This window comes from Lemur catta, chromosome 3 (assembly GCF_020740605.2).
Source record: "Lemur catta isolate mLemCat1 chromosome 3, mLemCat1.pri, whole genome shotgun sequence".
Taxonomy (NCBI): domain Eukaryota; kingdom Metazoa; phylum Chordata; class Mammalia; order Primates; family Lemuridae; genus Lemur; species Lemur catta.
Window position 1 is genome coordinate 25,130,558 of NC_059130.1, and position 17,680 is coordinate 25,148,237.

General features: G+C 36.6%; 1 protein-coding gene across 1 annotated transcript in view; it reads right to left on the minus strand.

The window, feature by feature from the left end:
• Positions 1–17,680, minus strand: part of GOLPH3L (golgi phosphoprotein 3 like) — a 36,495-nt gene that overhangs the window by 6,177 nt on the left and 12,638 nt on the right. The window contains exon 3 of the mRNA XM_045544975.1: positions 2,115–2,246. Within this exon, the coding sequence (XP_045400931.1) occupies positions 2,115–2,246 (132 nt within the window). The remainder of the gene's footprint in view (positions 1–2,114; positions 2,247–17,680) is intronic.

The window sequence follows — 17,680 nt, forward strand, 5'->3', positions numbered from 1 at the left end:
AGTTTAAAATCTAGTATGAGGTGACAGTGAAAAAATAAAAACAATATTTGAAGTGGGCTCTAGTAACAAACTGGATATGAATGCTAATGGAGAATATATTCAATAACAACTCTTTCAGTTTGGATAATCAACTTTTGAATCAATTATAAAGGCTGGAAGCCAGTTTTGGGAAGACGTTGATAAGTTTGGTTTTAACTGATATGGGATAGCTAAGTTGAAAAGTCCAGCCGATAGTTAAATAAGTTCCTGAAGGTATAAAAAGAAGACATACCTAGAAATTTGGGAGTTAATATCATTGAGCTGAAAAATGAAGCTGTAAAGGTAAATGATATCTCTAAAAGGACAGAAAATCACTGAAAGGAATATAAACTGAGACTTGGTTGTTAAGGAATGGAGAAGTAAAGGAAATAGGGTACAGTCAGAGAAGAAAGAGACTATGATACAACAAAGGCCAAGAATGGAGAAAATTTCAAGCGCAAGGAGGTGATCAAAAATATCAAGTTGGGCCGGACGCGGTGGCTCACGCCTGTAATCCTAGCACTCTGGGAGATTGAAGCGGGTGGATTGTTTGAGCTCAGGAGTTCGAGACCAGCCTGAGCAAGAACGAGACTCTGTCTCTATTAAAAAAAAAATAGAAAGAAATTAGTTGGACAACTAAAAATACATAGAAAAAAATTAGCCAGGCATGGTGGCGCATGCCTCTAGTCCCAGCTACTCAGGATGCTGAGGCAGAAGGATTGCTTGAGCCCAGGAGTTTGAGGTTGCTATGAGCTAGGCTGACGCCATGGCACTCTAGCCTGGGCAACAGAGCAAGACTGTCTCAAAAAGAAAAAAAGAAAAAAAAGTATCGAGTGCCACATACAGGATAAAAGAGAAAAATAAATTGAAGACGGAAAAGCAGCTGGTGATACCTAAGAATGTTGTTTCAGTAAAGTACTTAGGAGGACAGAGAAGTTATGAGTGGACAAAATGAGTAAGAAAATGGATACAGGAGTAGAGATAGTTGGAGAGGACCTGCAGTAAATGGAAGCAGAAAAACTGAATAGTTATTGAAGAATAACCAGGGTTAATCAAAGACTGACCTGACCCACAAGATTACCTATATAATACTCTATTTCATAATATTATAGCTATAGATATAGAGGGAGTTTAATCAACAGCATCCTAAATGTGATTCTTCTGCACAGAAAAGGAAAACAAAATCATGAACTTCCTATAACTATTTTTTTTATTATTTTATTTTATTTATAAGGGGTGGGAAGTTGTGAAGAGGGGTGGTCAGTTGCCTTGTTTTTGTTGAGACAGTCTCACTCTGCCGCCCTGCACAGACTGCAGTGGCATCATTGCAGGTCACTGTAATCTCTAACTCTTGGGCTCTAAACTATCCTTCTGCCTCAGCCTCCCAGGTAGCTGGGACTATGGGCGCCACAACGCTTGGCTGGGTTTTTTCCCTTTCTTTTTGGTAGAGATGGGGTCTCACTCTTGGTTAGGCTAGTCTCGAACTCCTGAGCTCAAGCAATCCTCCTGCCTCGGCCTCCCAGAGTGCTAGTATTACAGGCATGAGCCACTGTGCACCCGGCCCCTATAACTCTTCAGACTATGGATACTACTCCCTCTGCTATAGGATAATTAAATCTGACAATGGGACTGCTGAGTCAGTGATATTTATCTTGTCTTACTACTCAAATCTTCCTATTCTTCCAAAATGTACTGTTGGTATTTGCCTTTCAATAAATTTTTTTTTTTTTTTTTTTGAGACAGAGTCTCACTCTGTTGCCAGGGCTAGAGTGCCATGGCGTCAGCCTAGCTCACAGCAACCTCAAATTCCTGGGCTCAAGCCATCCTTCTCCCTCAGCCTCTTGAGTAGCTGGGACTACAGGCATAAGCCACCATGCCCGGCTAATTTTTTCTATATATTTTTAGTTGTCCAGCTAATTTCTTTCTATTTTTAGTAGAGACGGGGGTCTTGCTCTTGCTCAGGCTGGTCTCAAACTCCTGACCTTGAGTGATCCACCCGCCTTGGCCTCCCAGAGTGCTAGGATTACAGGCATGAGCCACCGGGCCCGGCCCTGTCTTTCCATAGATTAAGAGGATGTTCAAAGAGAATGCCATACCTTTCTGTCTAATAGTCGCTTCTTACGCATGGTGGGGGGTTCAAGACAGATTCGACCCCGCATAGCCAGCTCTATCAGGATGCCCCCTCGTAGGCCAGATGATATGCAGTCATTCCAGAAAGATGTGTAACCCTAGGAAAGAGGAAAAGAGAAGGGAAAGAATATTCTGAAAGGATACTGACTTCCAGCAGGCACCCTAAGAATGGGCTACTTTGTTGTGATTCATTTCAAGTCATACTACATAAACTCAAAGTATAGAATAAGAGAAAAAAAATGTTTTTTAAGCCTCTTAACACCCCAAAATATGACTTTCTGACTTCAAGCTCTTCAGTGAATTCCTACGGTTTGGCTGTTAGTTAATAATCAGCATGCCAAATTTTAATTTTTGAGAAGAATTTTGGCTTTTTTGAAGTCTCTTTCTCATGACAATAAATTTCAGAGTGGGGTAAGAATAAGACAAGTAGAAAAAAGTATAAACCATCTGAGCCTTTTACTCTTCCTAGATATGTATTAATTGGAAGCTATTTTGATGGGAGATATAGTAGAAAATCACTGTAGTTAAGTGCCTTAGGTATATTACTTAACCTTTCTGAAGTACCACATCTTTATCTGTAAAATGTAGACACTAGTATCTATTTCCAGAAGTTTGTTGTGAGGATTAAATGAGATGAAATACATGACAAAGCATTTAGTATATTGCCTGGGATACAGTAGGCAGTTAAATGTTAATTTCCCTTCCCTAGAAGCTATAGGGAATATACAAAGACATATACGAGAACCACTGTCTTTTTTTTTTTTTTTTTTTTGAGACAGAGTCTCGCTTTGTTGCCCAGGCTAGAGTGAGTGCCGTGGCGTCAGCCTAGCTCACAGCAACCTCAGACTCCTGGGCTCAAGTGATCCTCCTGCCTCAGCCTCCCGAGTAGCTGGGACTACAGGCATAAGCCACCATGCCCGGCTATTTTTTTTTTCTATATATATTTTTAGTTGGCCAGATAATTTCTTTCTATTTTTAGTAGAGACAGGGTCTCGCTCTTGCTCAGGCTGGTCTCGAACTCCTGACCTCGAGCAATCGACCTGTCTCGGCCTCCCAGAGTGCTAGGATTACAGGCATGAGCCACCGCGCCCGGCCAAGAACCACTGTCTTAAGGAGCTGAAAATCTAGCTGGAAAGACCATGTAAACTCAAGGAAATTTCTGTGACAATATAACATTTAAATAAAAGCTCAACTGAGGCTGGGCACAGTGGCTCATGCCTGTAATCCTAGCACTCTGGGAGGCCGAGGTGGGAGGATCGCTCAAGGTCAGGAGTTTGAGACCAGCCTGAGCAAGAGTGAGACCCCATCTCTACTAAAAATAGAAAGAAATTAGTTGGACAACTAAAAATATATATATAGAAAAAATTAGCTGGGCATGGTGGCGTATGCCTGTAGTCTTAGCTACTCCGGAGGCTGAGGCAGAAGGATTGCTTGAGCCTGGGAGTTTGAGCATGGCACTGTAGCCTGGGCAACAGAGCAAGACTCTGTCTCAAAAAAAAAAAAAAAAAAAAAAGCTCAACTGAAAAAGTAGAAGAGATTGTCATAACTGACTGGTAAAAGTTGGGTTTGAATGACAGTTTTTCAAACTATAGATTACTTTAGGGCTAGAGTAGTCAAGAACCCGTAAGGGACTTGAGATGGGGTTTGAAGAATAGGTTGAATTTGGCAGATATGGAGGGTTTTTCAGATGAAGGAAATCATCCAAATTCTACCTTTTCTTCAAAGGGCATTCTAAGCAAAAGTGTCAGGAGACCTCATAAACATTATACAGATCTAACTCAAGGTTTTAAAGAGAAACCAGGAGATCAAGTTGATTAGGGTCAGGCTATGTAAAGTCTTGATGCTTTGGGTTTTTTCGTGAAAGGCAATAGGGAATCCTAAACGTTCTGAGCAAGGAGTTATATGAACATAAGGAAGACCCATCAGACTTACTAGAACTGTTCAATATTCTTTAGCTATCTTTGGCTGTAGCATTCCCCTCACTGGAGAGAAGCTGGGTGAGATGGTGGCAGGGAGGTTCTAGCATGGATTTACACATCAGCAAAGAGTTGAACTAAATAATTACTATTAATAGCAGTAATGCCTAATATTTATTGAATACTATGTACTAGATTTGTGTTAAGCTTTTTTATATGCATTATCTAATTATATCTTCATAACAACCCTATAAGGGAGGTACTACTATTATGCACACATCGAAGATGAGAAAGCTAAGGCTTACAAGAGGTTATACAGCATAACAGAGGTACAATGCTAACTAAAAAAAATTTTTTATTTAAAAATTTTTAAATTCCATTTTTCCTTTTTATTAGCTTGGAAGTTATGCATTCTTCTCTTTTAGAAGTTACCCTTGAAATTTTAACATGCATGATAATTAATTTAAAATTAACAAAATCTAAATTTAAAAAATTAACCAATATTTTAACCATTCTCCTAGTTGTCCAATATTTTATCTTTTTATTACCTTACAAATTAGATATCATCATCATCATTATTTTATACAGGTAGCACTTGTTTAGATTTACTCAGATGCTTACCAATTTCTTTGCTCACTGTTCCTCCTTGCATCTCAGACCTCCTTTCTGGTATCATTTTCCTTTTTCCTAAAGTAGAATTTCCTTAAGTGAAAATCCATTGGAGGCAAACTCTATTTTATCTAAAATATCTTTGTTTCACTATCATTCCTTTTTTTAATTTGACATCCTGCCATTGAAACATTATCATTCTTTTTTTTTTTTTTTTTTTGAGACAGAGTGTCACTTTGTTGCCCTGGCTAGAGTGAGTGCTGTGGCCTCAGCCTAGCTCACAGCAACCTCAAACTCCTGGGCTTAAGCAATCTGACTGCCTCAGCCTCCCGAGCAGCTGGGACTACAGGCATGCGCCACCATGCCCGGCTAAATTTTTCTATATATATTTTAGTTGGCTAGCTAATTTGTTTCTATTTTTAGTAGAGAGGGGGTCTCGCTCTTGCTCAGGCTGGTCTCGAACTCCTGACCTCGAGCGATCCACCCGCCTCGGCCTCCCAGGGTGCTAGGATTACAGGCGTGAGCCACCGCACCCGGCCGAAACACTATCATTCTTGAAAGATACTTTCTCTGGACATAAAATTCTAGGTTGATGGTTTTCTCTTATGTTGAACTATGCCCTCCTTTTGTAGCTTCCAATGTTGCAGTGAGAAATCTATCATTCTTATTGATTGTGGTTTCTTTGTAGGCGATGTGGTCCTTTAAGATCTTCTGTCTTGGTGTTTTGCAATTTGGCTACAACATGACTATGTGATTTACTTATTCTGTTTGGTATATGTTGTGATTCTTGTATCTGTGAGTTCATTTCTCAGTTATCAAAAATTCTCAGCTCTTATCGATAAGAATTTTGGCTTTTTTCTCTATTTTCTTTATTCTTTCCTTTCTGGGGACTTCAGTGTTTCTTATTTTAACCCCCATGTCTTTTAATTTCTTTTTTATATTTTCCAGTTGCTTATTCTCTGTATTGCTTTCTGGAAAGTTTTTAATAAAAATATCTGGCTTCTAATTTACTAATTCTTTCTTCACCGTATATCAAATACGTTAAACTATCCCCGAGATTTTGATTTCAGCAATTTTTCATTTGTAAAGTTCTATTTAGTTATTATTCACATTTGCATGGTTATTTGTGATAATTTCTTTTTGATATTCATTTTGTGATTCATTTCTTTAAAAATGTCATAGATATTTTATACTGCCTGATTATTTTAATATCTGACAATATATGAGGGCTTTGATATCTGATGATATCTGAGGACCTGTTATTTGTTATTTCTGTTGATTCTTTCTCAAGTTTGTTTGTATGTTTGATGATATATATATATATATATATATATTTTTTTTTTTTTTTTGAGACAGAGTGTCACTTTGTTGCCCGGGCTAGAGTGAGTGCTGTGGCATCAGCCTAGCTCACAGCAACCTCAAATTCCTGGGCTTAAGCGATCCTACTGCCTCAGCCTCCCGAGTAGCTGGGACTACAGGCATGTGCCACCATGCCCGGCTAAATTTTTCTATATATATTTTTAGTTGTCCAGATAATTTATTTCTATTTCTAGTAGAGACGGGGTCTCGCTCAGGCTGGTCTCGAACTCCTGACCTCGAGCGATCCACCTGCCTCGGCCTCCCAGAGTGCTAGGATTACAGGCGTGAGCCACCGCGCCCGGCCAATATATATATATATATATACACACATAATATATATATACACAAAATATATATATATATTTTGAGATAGGGTCTCTCGCTCGGTTGCCCTGACTAAAGTGCAGTTGCATCATCATAGTTCACTGCAACCTCAAACTCCTGGGCTCAAAACAATCCTCCTGCCTCAGCCACCTGAGTAGTAGGACTATAGGTGCATGCCATCATGCCCAGCTAATATTTCTATTTTTTGTAGAGACAGGATCTCACTTCTGTTCAGGCTGGTCTTGAACTTCTGACCTCAAGCAATCCTCTCGCTTCAGCCTCTCAAAGTGCTAGGATTACAGGCGTGAGCCACTGTGCCTGGCCTATTTTTTTAAAGGAAGGGTCTTGCTATGTTTGCCCAGACTGGTTTTGAACTCCTAGGCTCAAGCAATCCTCTTGCCTCAGCCTCCCGAATAGCTGCGACTACAGGTGCATGCCACTATACCTGGCTTGTTTGATGATCTTTGATTATTAAGAGGTTCACATTTAATTTTTTGTGAATCTGTGAGATTCTGGAGGCCTACATTGAGAATATCTTTCTCCAGAGAGGAAGACCTGCATTTGTTTCTGCTGAGAGCTAAGTATGGGAGGATTAGGAGAGTGCCACACAACTGGGACCACGTTTAAACCTAGTTTCCCCACTTTACTTCAACCCCAGAGTTTATTCCTGACCACTCAATTCCTGAATCTCAAGACTGATTTGTTAATTTGCCCCAATACAATCTGGTGTTCACGTTTGCTTATTGCTCACTGGCCCTTGAAAATTACCTCTACTTTCCAAGGCTCAATAATAAATTGAAAATTAAGCTTATTCAAGACTTAATATCTGACCACCATACTGCCAGGGTTAGAGGTCCTCCAATTCCATTTTTTCTGCCTCTATAGCCAGGGTGATCCTTAAGCTCAAGAGTAATTATATAACTCCTTTCCCATGCTTAAAAAACTTTCAAATGCTCTGCTCTTCTTGACCTTCAGGATTGAGTCAGAATGGCTTAGTATAGTACTCAAACTGGCAGCTGCTTACTGGTCTCCTCTTTGACCTTTCCCCCCTAGAATACTATGCTCTGGCTATTCTGAACTATTTTAAGGGCTCTTAATGTAGCATTTTTGCCTATTGGCTTTTGCATACACTGCCTTCTCTGTCCAGAAGAACCAATACTTTTCTTTCCCCAACTCCTTCTTGTACTTAAAGATTGAGTACAAGGGTCACATCTTCCATGTAACCCTCTCTAACATTGTTTTCTACTTCACTCCACCCTCTGGATTAGGTTCCTCACCTGGGTGTGCATTCTCTCGTATCATCTATTTATTACATTGCAATCAACTGTTCTTACCAGAGGATAAATTCCTTAAGGAGCAAATACCCCTTATGACTGACAGTATCTGCTCAATAAATATTTCTTGAATGCTTTAAAGTAAATACGTTAACCTGGAAAAAGCTCAGCTTGAATCATAAACATCCCTTTCACATCTCCAAATTTCCTGAGGGCCTGACCTTTGACTCAAGGTTGGGATTAATACCCTCCCCTGTCTGCTTCATGGTTACTTCAAGAGTCATATCTGTGACTTCTTTTTAAGGAAGGGTAGGCTATTTTTTGAGTTTAACATTTAGTTTTTTACAATTTAGCTGCCTAATTAAGGTTAAACTGTAACTTACTTCAGAACACATAACTTATGCATAATTTATATATAATCTTGGTGACTTTATAAATCTTAGCAGGTGTGCAAACATTTTTACCAGTATTAAAGCAACTGGAGGGAAGTTTTCCTTTGTTTTCTCATTTTCTCCTGACCACATAACTTCTGATTCAGTGACAGTGATGTCAGATTGTCAACATAACTATAAAAGAGAAGCACTGTAAAGAAAGAAGCAATGGAAACCAGGATGTAGAAACTGTACGTTTTGGATATCACCTTTTTCCATCCTATTCAAAACACGTAAAACTCCCCAAATGAGTTTTTTAAAAAACTTCTTTTTGTTGAGTGATATGCAATAATAGACAAAAGCACAAAAAGGCACAGGTAGAGTTTTAAGAAAATAATTATAAAACAAACACCTGTATAACAAGAAGAAAGAGACTGGATATAGAAAAAGATAATCACTTAGAGAGAAGATGATGGTACATGTCCCCATGTACTATGTGTACAGATGACCAAGAGAGATTAAAATATTTTCATCTATGCTAATAGAACAGATTCATGATACGAATCCAGGTGTATAAAAATTCCCAGAGTAGCCTAATGTTAAGGAAAGATATAGTTATTTAAATTTAAAGGTCCTTTTTTCCTGTAAATTTATCTATTTAGCTTGGACCATCCATAATAAAGATTCTGTATTAAAGGACCAATGCTTTATATGTCTGAGCAGGAAGATCTAGTACACACATACTAAAGTTCAGCAATTGATCATTAAATATGAGGGAAAAGAGAAGAAATATTTTTGACCTACTAAAACAGAAGTAATTGCACACTGTTTCATGACCAATGGAGAATCTAAGAGGATCGGCAGAATGAAATTGTTGGATAGTGGATTTTGTTATGTCCCAACTATAAAATATACAATTGTAAAACAAGAAAATAAGATCACAGTATAGATGTGGATAATTTAGAAGGTGAAAGTCTTCTGGAATCTTATCCCATTCAGATGACCACTATTAACAAACTTTAGTGGATACTTTTCAAATTTTTATATACATATTCCATAGAGATTTATATTTATTAATATTATTTACAGAAATGAGATTACACTGAGTGGCAATTTTTTTCACTTACTCATTATTTTGGATATCTTTCCATATTAGTAAATATAGTTCTTCTCATTGATTGAAGTGACTGCATAGTATTGCATTTTAGATGCATTATAATTTATCTATCCAAGCCCCTACTGATGTACATTCAGTAAGCAATGTAATTGCTTACATTTTTTGCTATTATAAAAAAATGCTACAAAGAAATATTCATTTGTGTATTTCGGTTGAATAAATTCCTAAAGAAAATTTTGGGTCAACGATTACACATATTTAAATTTTTGATAATGTCATTTTGCTCTTACAAAAGGTTGGGCAACGGGAGTTCAATAAATTCAGACAGTCAACACTTTATGCTGAATTTCTGTTTAGCCAAGTATTCCAAGTGTCCTTCCTTTCTTATTTAAACTTCCTTGAAGACACACCTTAAAACTACTCTGAAGGTTAAAGACCTTAAAGTTGCCTGCTTGGGGAAAAAAGAGGAAAGAAAACCAAAAAAAATACCATATCATTACAAACTATGCTTATTAGGAGTTTTAAAAATAACATTAGGAAATGCTTATGATAAAGTTGAATCAAAAAAAAGCCAGATACATAATTGAGTATTTAAGATTATCAATTATATAAAATACTGTCTACTTTAAAACATGGTTTACTAATCTTTCCAAATTATCTACAGTGAAAATATATCACTTTAGTAGGAAAAATTAAAAAAAAAACTCCTCCCTCTTCCCAAATCTGAAGTTTCAACATTAAAATTGCTTCACCTTCCATGAGAGAAAGAATTTTATTGTCTTCTTGAAACCTTTTCTATATGTCTAATTTCAAAGCCCAATGTAAGTGCAGTGATTCCAAGGGGTTATCAAAATTTCTACAAGTGAAACTAATTTTATTATTTTTTTCTCCCCCAAAACTACTCTAGGAACAGTTAATGTACTGTATTCCCTTTAAGTGCTCTATTCAAAGAGTAGCTTTCAGGATTTCAACTAATGTCCTCTTTTACAAATTACTAAGATTCATCTTAACTCCAATTCATATTTCTATGTCCACATAGCCCATAAAGATATTTCACAAAATAGATCAAGCATTAAAAGCCCACTATGTTTAATCATATTGAGGAATGAGGAACTGTGACTCGCATGTTATTCTGGTTTAACAGATAATTTCACCCTGACTGGGAAGGATGGTTTATAAATCTAGACAAATGGTTAAAAATTTTCAATGAACTAAATGAAGATTATATATCTTCAGGCTTATTCATAAGTTGAGTAGAGGCCGGGCTTGGTGGCTCACACCTGTAATCCTAGCACTCTGGGAGACCGAGGCAGAAGGATCACTTGAGGTCAGGCGTTCGAGACCAGCCTGAGTAAGAGTGAGACCCTGTCTCTACCAAAAATTGAAAAAAATTAGCTCAGTTTGGTGTGACTAGCTACTTGGGAGGCTGAGGCAGGGGTATCCCTTGGGCCCAAGAGTTTGAGGTTGCAGTGAGCTATGATGACACAACTGCACTCTACCCCAGGCCACAGAGCAAGACTCTGTCTTTAAAAAAAAACAAAACAGTTGAGTAGAGAGATGTAAAGTTAATTATAATGATTAGTTTATTAGTTTCCTCAGGGCCTCCAGGTGAGTTTTTTTTTTTTCTTAAAATAAAGCCATCATCAAAAGTTCAGAAAATAAAAACAACCTGCTAATGTTTTCTCACTGACAAGGAAATGCAAAACAAAGCAACTGGTACTCTTTCAATACTCCTATATAAGCTTTAAATCTCATTCTGGTCAGTAAAAATATCCTTAATTCTTCACTCTAAAAAATTTAAATGTGATTTTAGCACCAGAAACAGTATAAGAAAAAGGAATTTTAATTGCTACACACTGTTCAAAGAGAACAGAAAAAAAGAAAGTTGAGAAGGGGGAGCAAAAATCTGAAACAATCCAGGGCTTTAAATCTACCTACCCCCAACTACTAAAATACTTTAAAATTGATTTAGAAACAGTTAAAGGCAATTATGGTATGTGCTAATCTCAGAAGAGCAAAACTAGGTAAGTGTAGATATATTTTTTATTTTCAAATAGCTTTTCTTTGATTACAAACTAGCATTATACATTGCAGAGAATTTGAAAAGAAAATTACAAAAAATAAAATAAAATTCACTTATAAAGTCCATTATCCTATTACCATTTGGGTATATGTAAAAACAGATTTTTCCCTCTATATAAAAACAGATTTTTCTCTCTATATAAAATTCATGTATCTTCTTTCCTATCCACCAATTTTCCCATTTGCTTCTCTCCCAATCCCAATTCTCGGGCTTTGCATCATGGCAAAGGTTTGTGTGAATTATGCAACAACTACATTGGCAGATACTATAAACCTCCATAAAATATTAGTAATAGAGTAATAGAGGTAGAAGAAACTGTGAGAGTGCTAATTTTACCACAGGATATCAACAGGATATTGTCTAAAATTGAATCATGTGGTTAAGAAAACATGACCTCAATGTCGTTTTTTTTTTAAATATTTTTGGTTTAACATTTTCAGATATACACAAAGTAGAGAGATTATGAAGTTCGGTGTAGCCATCACCTAGCTTCAGCGGTACCAAATATAATCTTTCATCTGTATCTCCCACCCGACCCCAATCCCAGATTATTTTTGTGCAAATCCCAGCCATTATATCATTTCATTCATAAGATACCACAATATTCTCCCCAAGAGATGAAGATTTTTTAAGAAACTGCAATACCAATATTATAACTATAAAAAAACTACCAGAATTCCTTAATATTATCAAATATTCAGCAAGCCTTCATATTCCATCAATTGGTTAATATATTTTTTTAATAAATGATTTGTTTGAATCAGGAGCCAAAGTTCACACATAGTCTTTTGTCTTTCAGAATCTCTTTTCTTAACCTTAGGGGGGCCTTCTGAAATAATATCTTGTGATAAAGAAAAGCAATATTCAGTTTAACCTCAATTTTCTTTTTATGCCAAATTCAAGTAAACTTACTTTTATTACATTTTAAAAAATGAGATAAATCATTCTACATGTGTAATTTTGAAAGTAAAATGTAATAAATATAATTTCAGTTAAATTAACATAAAAAAGAAAATGAAGTTTACAAGAGATATTCAACCTAAAAGATTTCTTTCTAAGACTGAAAAAGGAGACTATAAGAGGTTGAGGTTATTTATTTTTTTTAACTAAATGTTTCAATTATAGACAGTGTCTAATTGACTTCTTGTTATAAAAGTTAATATCCCTCTCATACTTTATTACCTTACTTCCCAATTTTAAAATTACAATTATCTTGTCAAACTTATAATATGTATAGTCTATTCTATTACCATAATTCACAGACTGCCTCTATCTTATTTGAATCTATGCATCGTGGTTATATGCGAGGTTTGTATTTTTTTAATACATTTTTGTATGTCTGAACTATACATAATTTTGAAAAAAGGGATTTTTGTTTCGTTTTGTTCTTTTTTTTTTACTCCTCAGTATTTGTTGAACAAAAGGGAATGTTTTAGAATTTTAAAAAGTCTAACAAGACCGGGCACGGTGGCTCACGCCTGTAATCCTACCACTCTGGGAGGCCGAGGTGGGAGGACTGCTTGAGCTGAGGAGTTCAACACCAGCCTGAGCAAGAGCGAGACCCTATCTCTACTAAAAATAGAAAGAAATTAGCCAGACAACTAAAAAACAAAACAAAACAAAACAAAATAGATGGAAATTAGCCAGAAAAATAAAAATATGTAGAAAAAATTAGCCAGGCATGATGGCGCATACCTGTAGTCCCAGCTACTTGGGGGACTGAGGCAAAAGGATTGCTTGGGCCTAGGAGTTTGAGGTTGCTGTGAGCTAGGCTGATGCCATGGCACTCTAGCCAAGCCAACAGAGCAAGACTCTGTCTCAAATAAATAAATAAATAAATAAAAAGTCTAACAATATTCACAATATTTCTGGGGAGGTTTTTTTTTTTTACTTTGTTAATTATACTTCTCTCTATTGTTTAAATTCTTTTTGAAGAGCATGTACTATTTTCACACATTTTTTCCCAAAGCAATCAAGAAAAATAACAGTTGTGTGAGCCTTTATAATTTCAAAGCTTGCATTATTCCTTTAAATCTTTCTTATGACTAGAGTGAAAATGTTAACAGTCATACTTCTAATGGCAAAGAATAATAGTGCTGGGAAAGACTTAACTGCCACATAAAGCATCTAACATGCAATTAGATGTCTACATAGAATGGGTAGTAGTAGTACATCTCCAATACTCTGTTTGACCAACCCAAAGTACCATCCAAAATAGTAATGTACAGAGGATCAGAACTAAAAGCATACTTTTGGGGGTGGGGGCAAGGGAAAAAAAAGCACACTTTCCTCATGATTCTATGAAGCAGAAATTCTAATTAAAGTTGAAAATGAAATATAAGAAATTTAGTCTTCTGAGGAGACATCTAAATTCTTCACCTATGAAAGACCCCAAAACGTAATTACATGCAGCCATAAATCTTATTTCAAAAATTAATTAACTAAATTTTAAAAGCTGGTTAGAAACAATAAAATGATTATTGATAAATTTTTATTTAATCCTAATTTAGATTAATTTTACAGCTAGAAGACGCCACAGAAATTACTTTTTATCGTGCAGTGAGGGAAGCAAAATCCAGAGAAGCAGGGAGTTTCCATATGATGCTTCTGTAACATTTTAGATTAGAGGTGAGTAAGTTAAACAAGCAAAAGTGGGAATGGAAATCAGTAGGAAAGAGTACAAAACTAAGAGTGCAAGAATCCTTTCATAAATTTCCAAATCTGGAGTTGTTACCAGTACCGAGAGAGAGGTATATAAAAGCAAAATAAACTCTCTCTTTTCCTCTACACCTCAGCAATTCATCTAAAATTCCTAGGAGCCACATAGAACTAATTCAGTTATCAAGTGGGTTTTCTATCTCCCAGATTATATCCCCAAGTAAATTTCATGAGGTATGGTATATCTTCCAAGTAAGAAAATAGTGAACAATCTTATTTACTTTTTTTTCCCCACACTATGTGTGAAGCCACTGAAACAAAGAAGTCAAAGATTACTAAGATTAGGTCATTGGTTGCTCAGTTTGTAAGAGCTGATTCAAGTGATTATTTTTAAGTCTAGTAAATGAGAAACTACTGCTTTGAAAACTTAAAGCTACCCTACAGATGTTTAGTTTAAAGTATGTAAGTGGCTACTTATGCCCAGCATTCAACTAAGGTTTCTTTGCCCACAAGAAAAGTACCCTTTAATTGAGAGCTAAGACTAACAGTGCTTAACCACCACCAACAAAAACATAAGAATAATGGTTATAATTTTTTTTTTTTTTAAAGTGATGGGGTCTTGTCTGTTGCTCAGGCTGAAGTGCAGTAGAGTGCTCATAGCTCACTGCAGCCTCAAACTCCTGGGCTCAAGTGATCCTCCCACCTCAATCTCCTGAGTAGTTAGGACTACAGGCACATGCCACCATACCTGGCTCATTTTTTTCTTATTTTTCGTAGAGAGGAGGTCTCTATGTCACCCAGGCTGGTCTCTAGCTCCTGGCCTCAAGCAATCCTCTCGCCTTGGCCTCCCAAAGTGCTGGGATTATAGGCATGAGCCGCCATGCCCAGCTATGGTTACTATTTATTGTATTTATTAAGCAGTTATACAGGTCAGGCTCTGAGTTAAAAATTTTATATAATTAGTTAATTTTCACAAAAGCACTATTAAGTCAATATTACTAATAAGAACAAAAAAATGTGAAAACAGAGGCCAAGTCATATAGCTTGTAAGTAGTGGACCCATGATCTGAATGCAGATATGTCTGATTCCAAAGCATGTGCTTTTATCCATTGCTTACAAGAAAATTAGAATATAAAAGATGGTTGCGGCCGGGCGCGGTGGGTCACGCCTGTAATGCTAGCACTCTGGGAGGCCGAGGCGAGTGGATTGCTTGAGCTCAGGAGTTCAAGATCAGCCTGAGCAAGAGCGAGATCCCATCTCTACTAAAAATAGAAACAAATTATCTGGCCAACTAAAATATATATATAGAAAAAATTAGCCGGGCATGGGTGCGCATGCCTGTCGTCACAGCTACTCGGGAGGCTGAGGCAGTAGGATCATTTAAGCCTAGGAGTTTGAGGTTGCTGTGAGCTAGGCTGACACCACAGCACTCACTCTAGCCCGGGCAACAAAGGATGACTCTGTCTTAAAAAAAAAAAAAAAGATAACTAAGCACTTTGAGAGGTATGATAAATGCAAGAGAATTCAGGGAATAGAAAGGTCAGTGTTGGATTTGTAATGGGCTTTGAAAGGAAAGGTAGAATTTAATTAAAACAAACCATGGGGAAGGTAAGAAGGCAGGAATATATAAAAAAGACAAATGGGACTGGAGCGGCAAGTAGACTGACTAGTAAAAAATAAGGTCAGACAGATAAGCTAGGGCTAGAAAGCTAGGAAAATATTGTTCTGCCCTCAAGGAGGCTGCAGACTAGCCTTAAAGTTAATAATAATATACATTTATTTAATGGAATCCTACGAAACCATTAAAAATGATTTATATTTATTGGCATGAAAGATGTCCACATTATATTAAATGGAAAAAGAATGCTACAAAATAACTTGTTTGATATAATCAATTTTTTGTAATTATGCAGCTATCTATCTATATATATGCACAGAAAAAAGTCCATAACGTTTTTATTTTCTTCTTTACACCTTTTAAAGAAAATTAAGGTATAATTTACATAGGGTGAAATGAACAGATGTTAAGTTCAGTTTTGACAAATGCATGTATCTGTGTTATCTCACACCCCTTTCAAGATACAGAACATTACTATCACTCCAGTAAGTGTTCTCATGTGAATCTCTGTCTGAATTTCTAAGTGCAAACATATTTTACTCTTAAAATAATAAAAAGTAATAAAGCTATTTTTATGTCTTAGGCAAATTTTTTTTTTTTTTTTTTTTTTTTTGAGACAGAGTGTCACTTTGTTGCCCTGGCTAGAGTGAGTGCTGTGGCATCAGCCTAGCTCACAGCAACCTCAAACTCCTGGGCTTAAGCAATCCTCCTGCCTCAGCCTCCCGAGTAGCTGGGACTACTGGCATGCGCCACCATGCCCGGCTAATTTTTTCTATATGTATATTTTAGTTGGCCAGATAATTTCTTTCTATTTTTTTTAGTAGAGACGGGGGTCTCACTCTTGCTCAGGCTGGTCTCGAACTCCTGACCTCGGGCAATCCACCCGCCTCGGCCTCCCAAAGTGGTAGGATTACAGGCGAGAGCCACCGCGCCCGGCCTCTTAGGCAAATTTTTAAGAAGAAATAAACAAATACCCAAAAAGGGAGAGAGCAGAGGCCTACGAGTTAACATCTTAGTAAACGCAAACCCATTGACTTAGTATTTTTTTCTATTTGCCATTCTCACCTTAAACCTTTTGGACAACTGTGAATAAGTTAGGGCAGAGAAAGTAGAGTAACCAACAAGGAATTTCTTCCTCTTCCACATTCCTATGGCACTTTTTGGGTACCTTTCTCATTGCACTTAAATATTGTGCCTAGTAGTATGGTTATTGTATATACATCCTTTCTTCCCTATCAGATCCTTATACTCCTTGAGGGAAGATAAGCATCTTAGTTACTTTTGTATTTTTCTTGTTTTTTCTCAGTGCCTTGCTGAGAAAAATAAATATTGGCTGACTTGAAGGGAAAAAATCACCCATTATACAATTTTAATGACACTTCCTGAGGGTGAACTGTACTCCACCCAGGTGGACATAAGTCAATTATTATGCAATTACCTCTAAAACCTTTCTAAATCATTGTTATGAGCTGAATTGTTTCATACGTTGAAGCTATAATCCCCAGTATCTCAGAATATGACTGTGTTTGGAGATAGGCCCTTTAAATAGGTGATTAAATTAAAATGAGGTTGTTAGGGTGGGCCCTAATCCATTCTGACTGGTATTCTTTTAAGAAGAGGAAATTTGGACACATAGAGACAACAGGGATTCATGCACACAGAGGAAAGACCACAAGAGGACACAGCAAAGCAAGGTGAGAGGAGAAGAAACCAAATCTGCCAATTTTGATCTTGAACTTCTAACCTCCACAACTATGAGAAAATTAAGTTCTGTTGTTTAAGCCACCCAGTCTGTGGTATTTCATTATAGCAGCCCTAGCAAACTAATATAATCATACTCCCACAGAAAAATCTAGAAGAGGCCTGTCTATTCATTTGGTTTTAAGCTTTAAGATGAAAGAAAAAACACCACTTACTCATATTTACCTCTTTTTAGTATAATAGTCTTCTCCTCCTTCCATAAAGAGGATATATGACATGTGTTCTAATCTATGGCTGAGTGACTGAGGAAAAAAATTAATGACTATTTCCACATTAACCTTCTAAAGATGTGGTTATAATAATTAAATATTATTTACTGCCTCTTGAAACAGTTTTCCTTTGCAAATCAGTTTTTCAAACTTCTTACTTACTTGGACTTGTTGCCCTTTATGACCAGAATATCTTGCTTGAGGAAAGAAGGAGAAAAGAAAATAATGCATA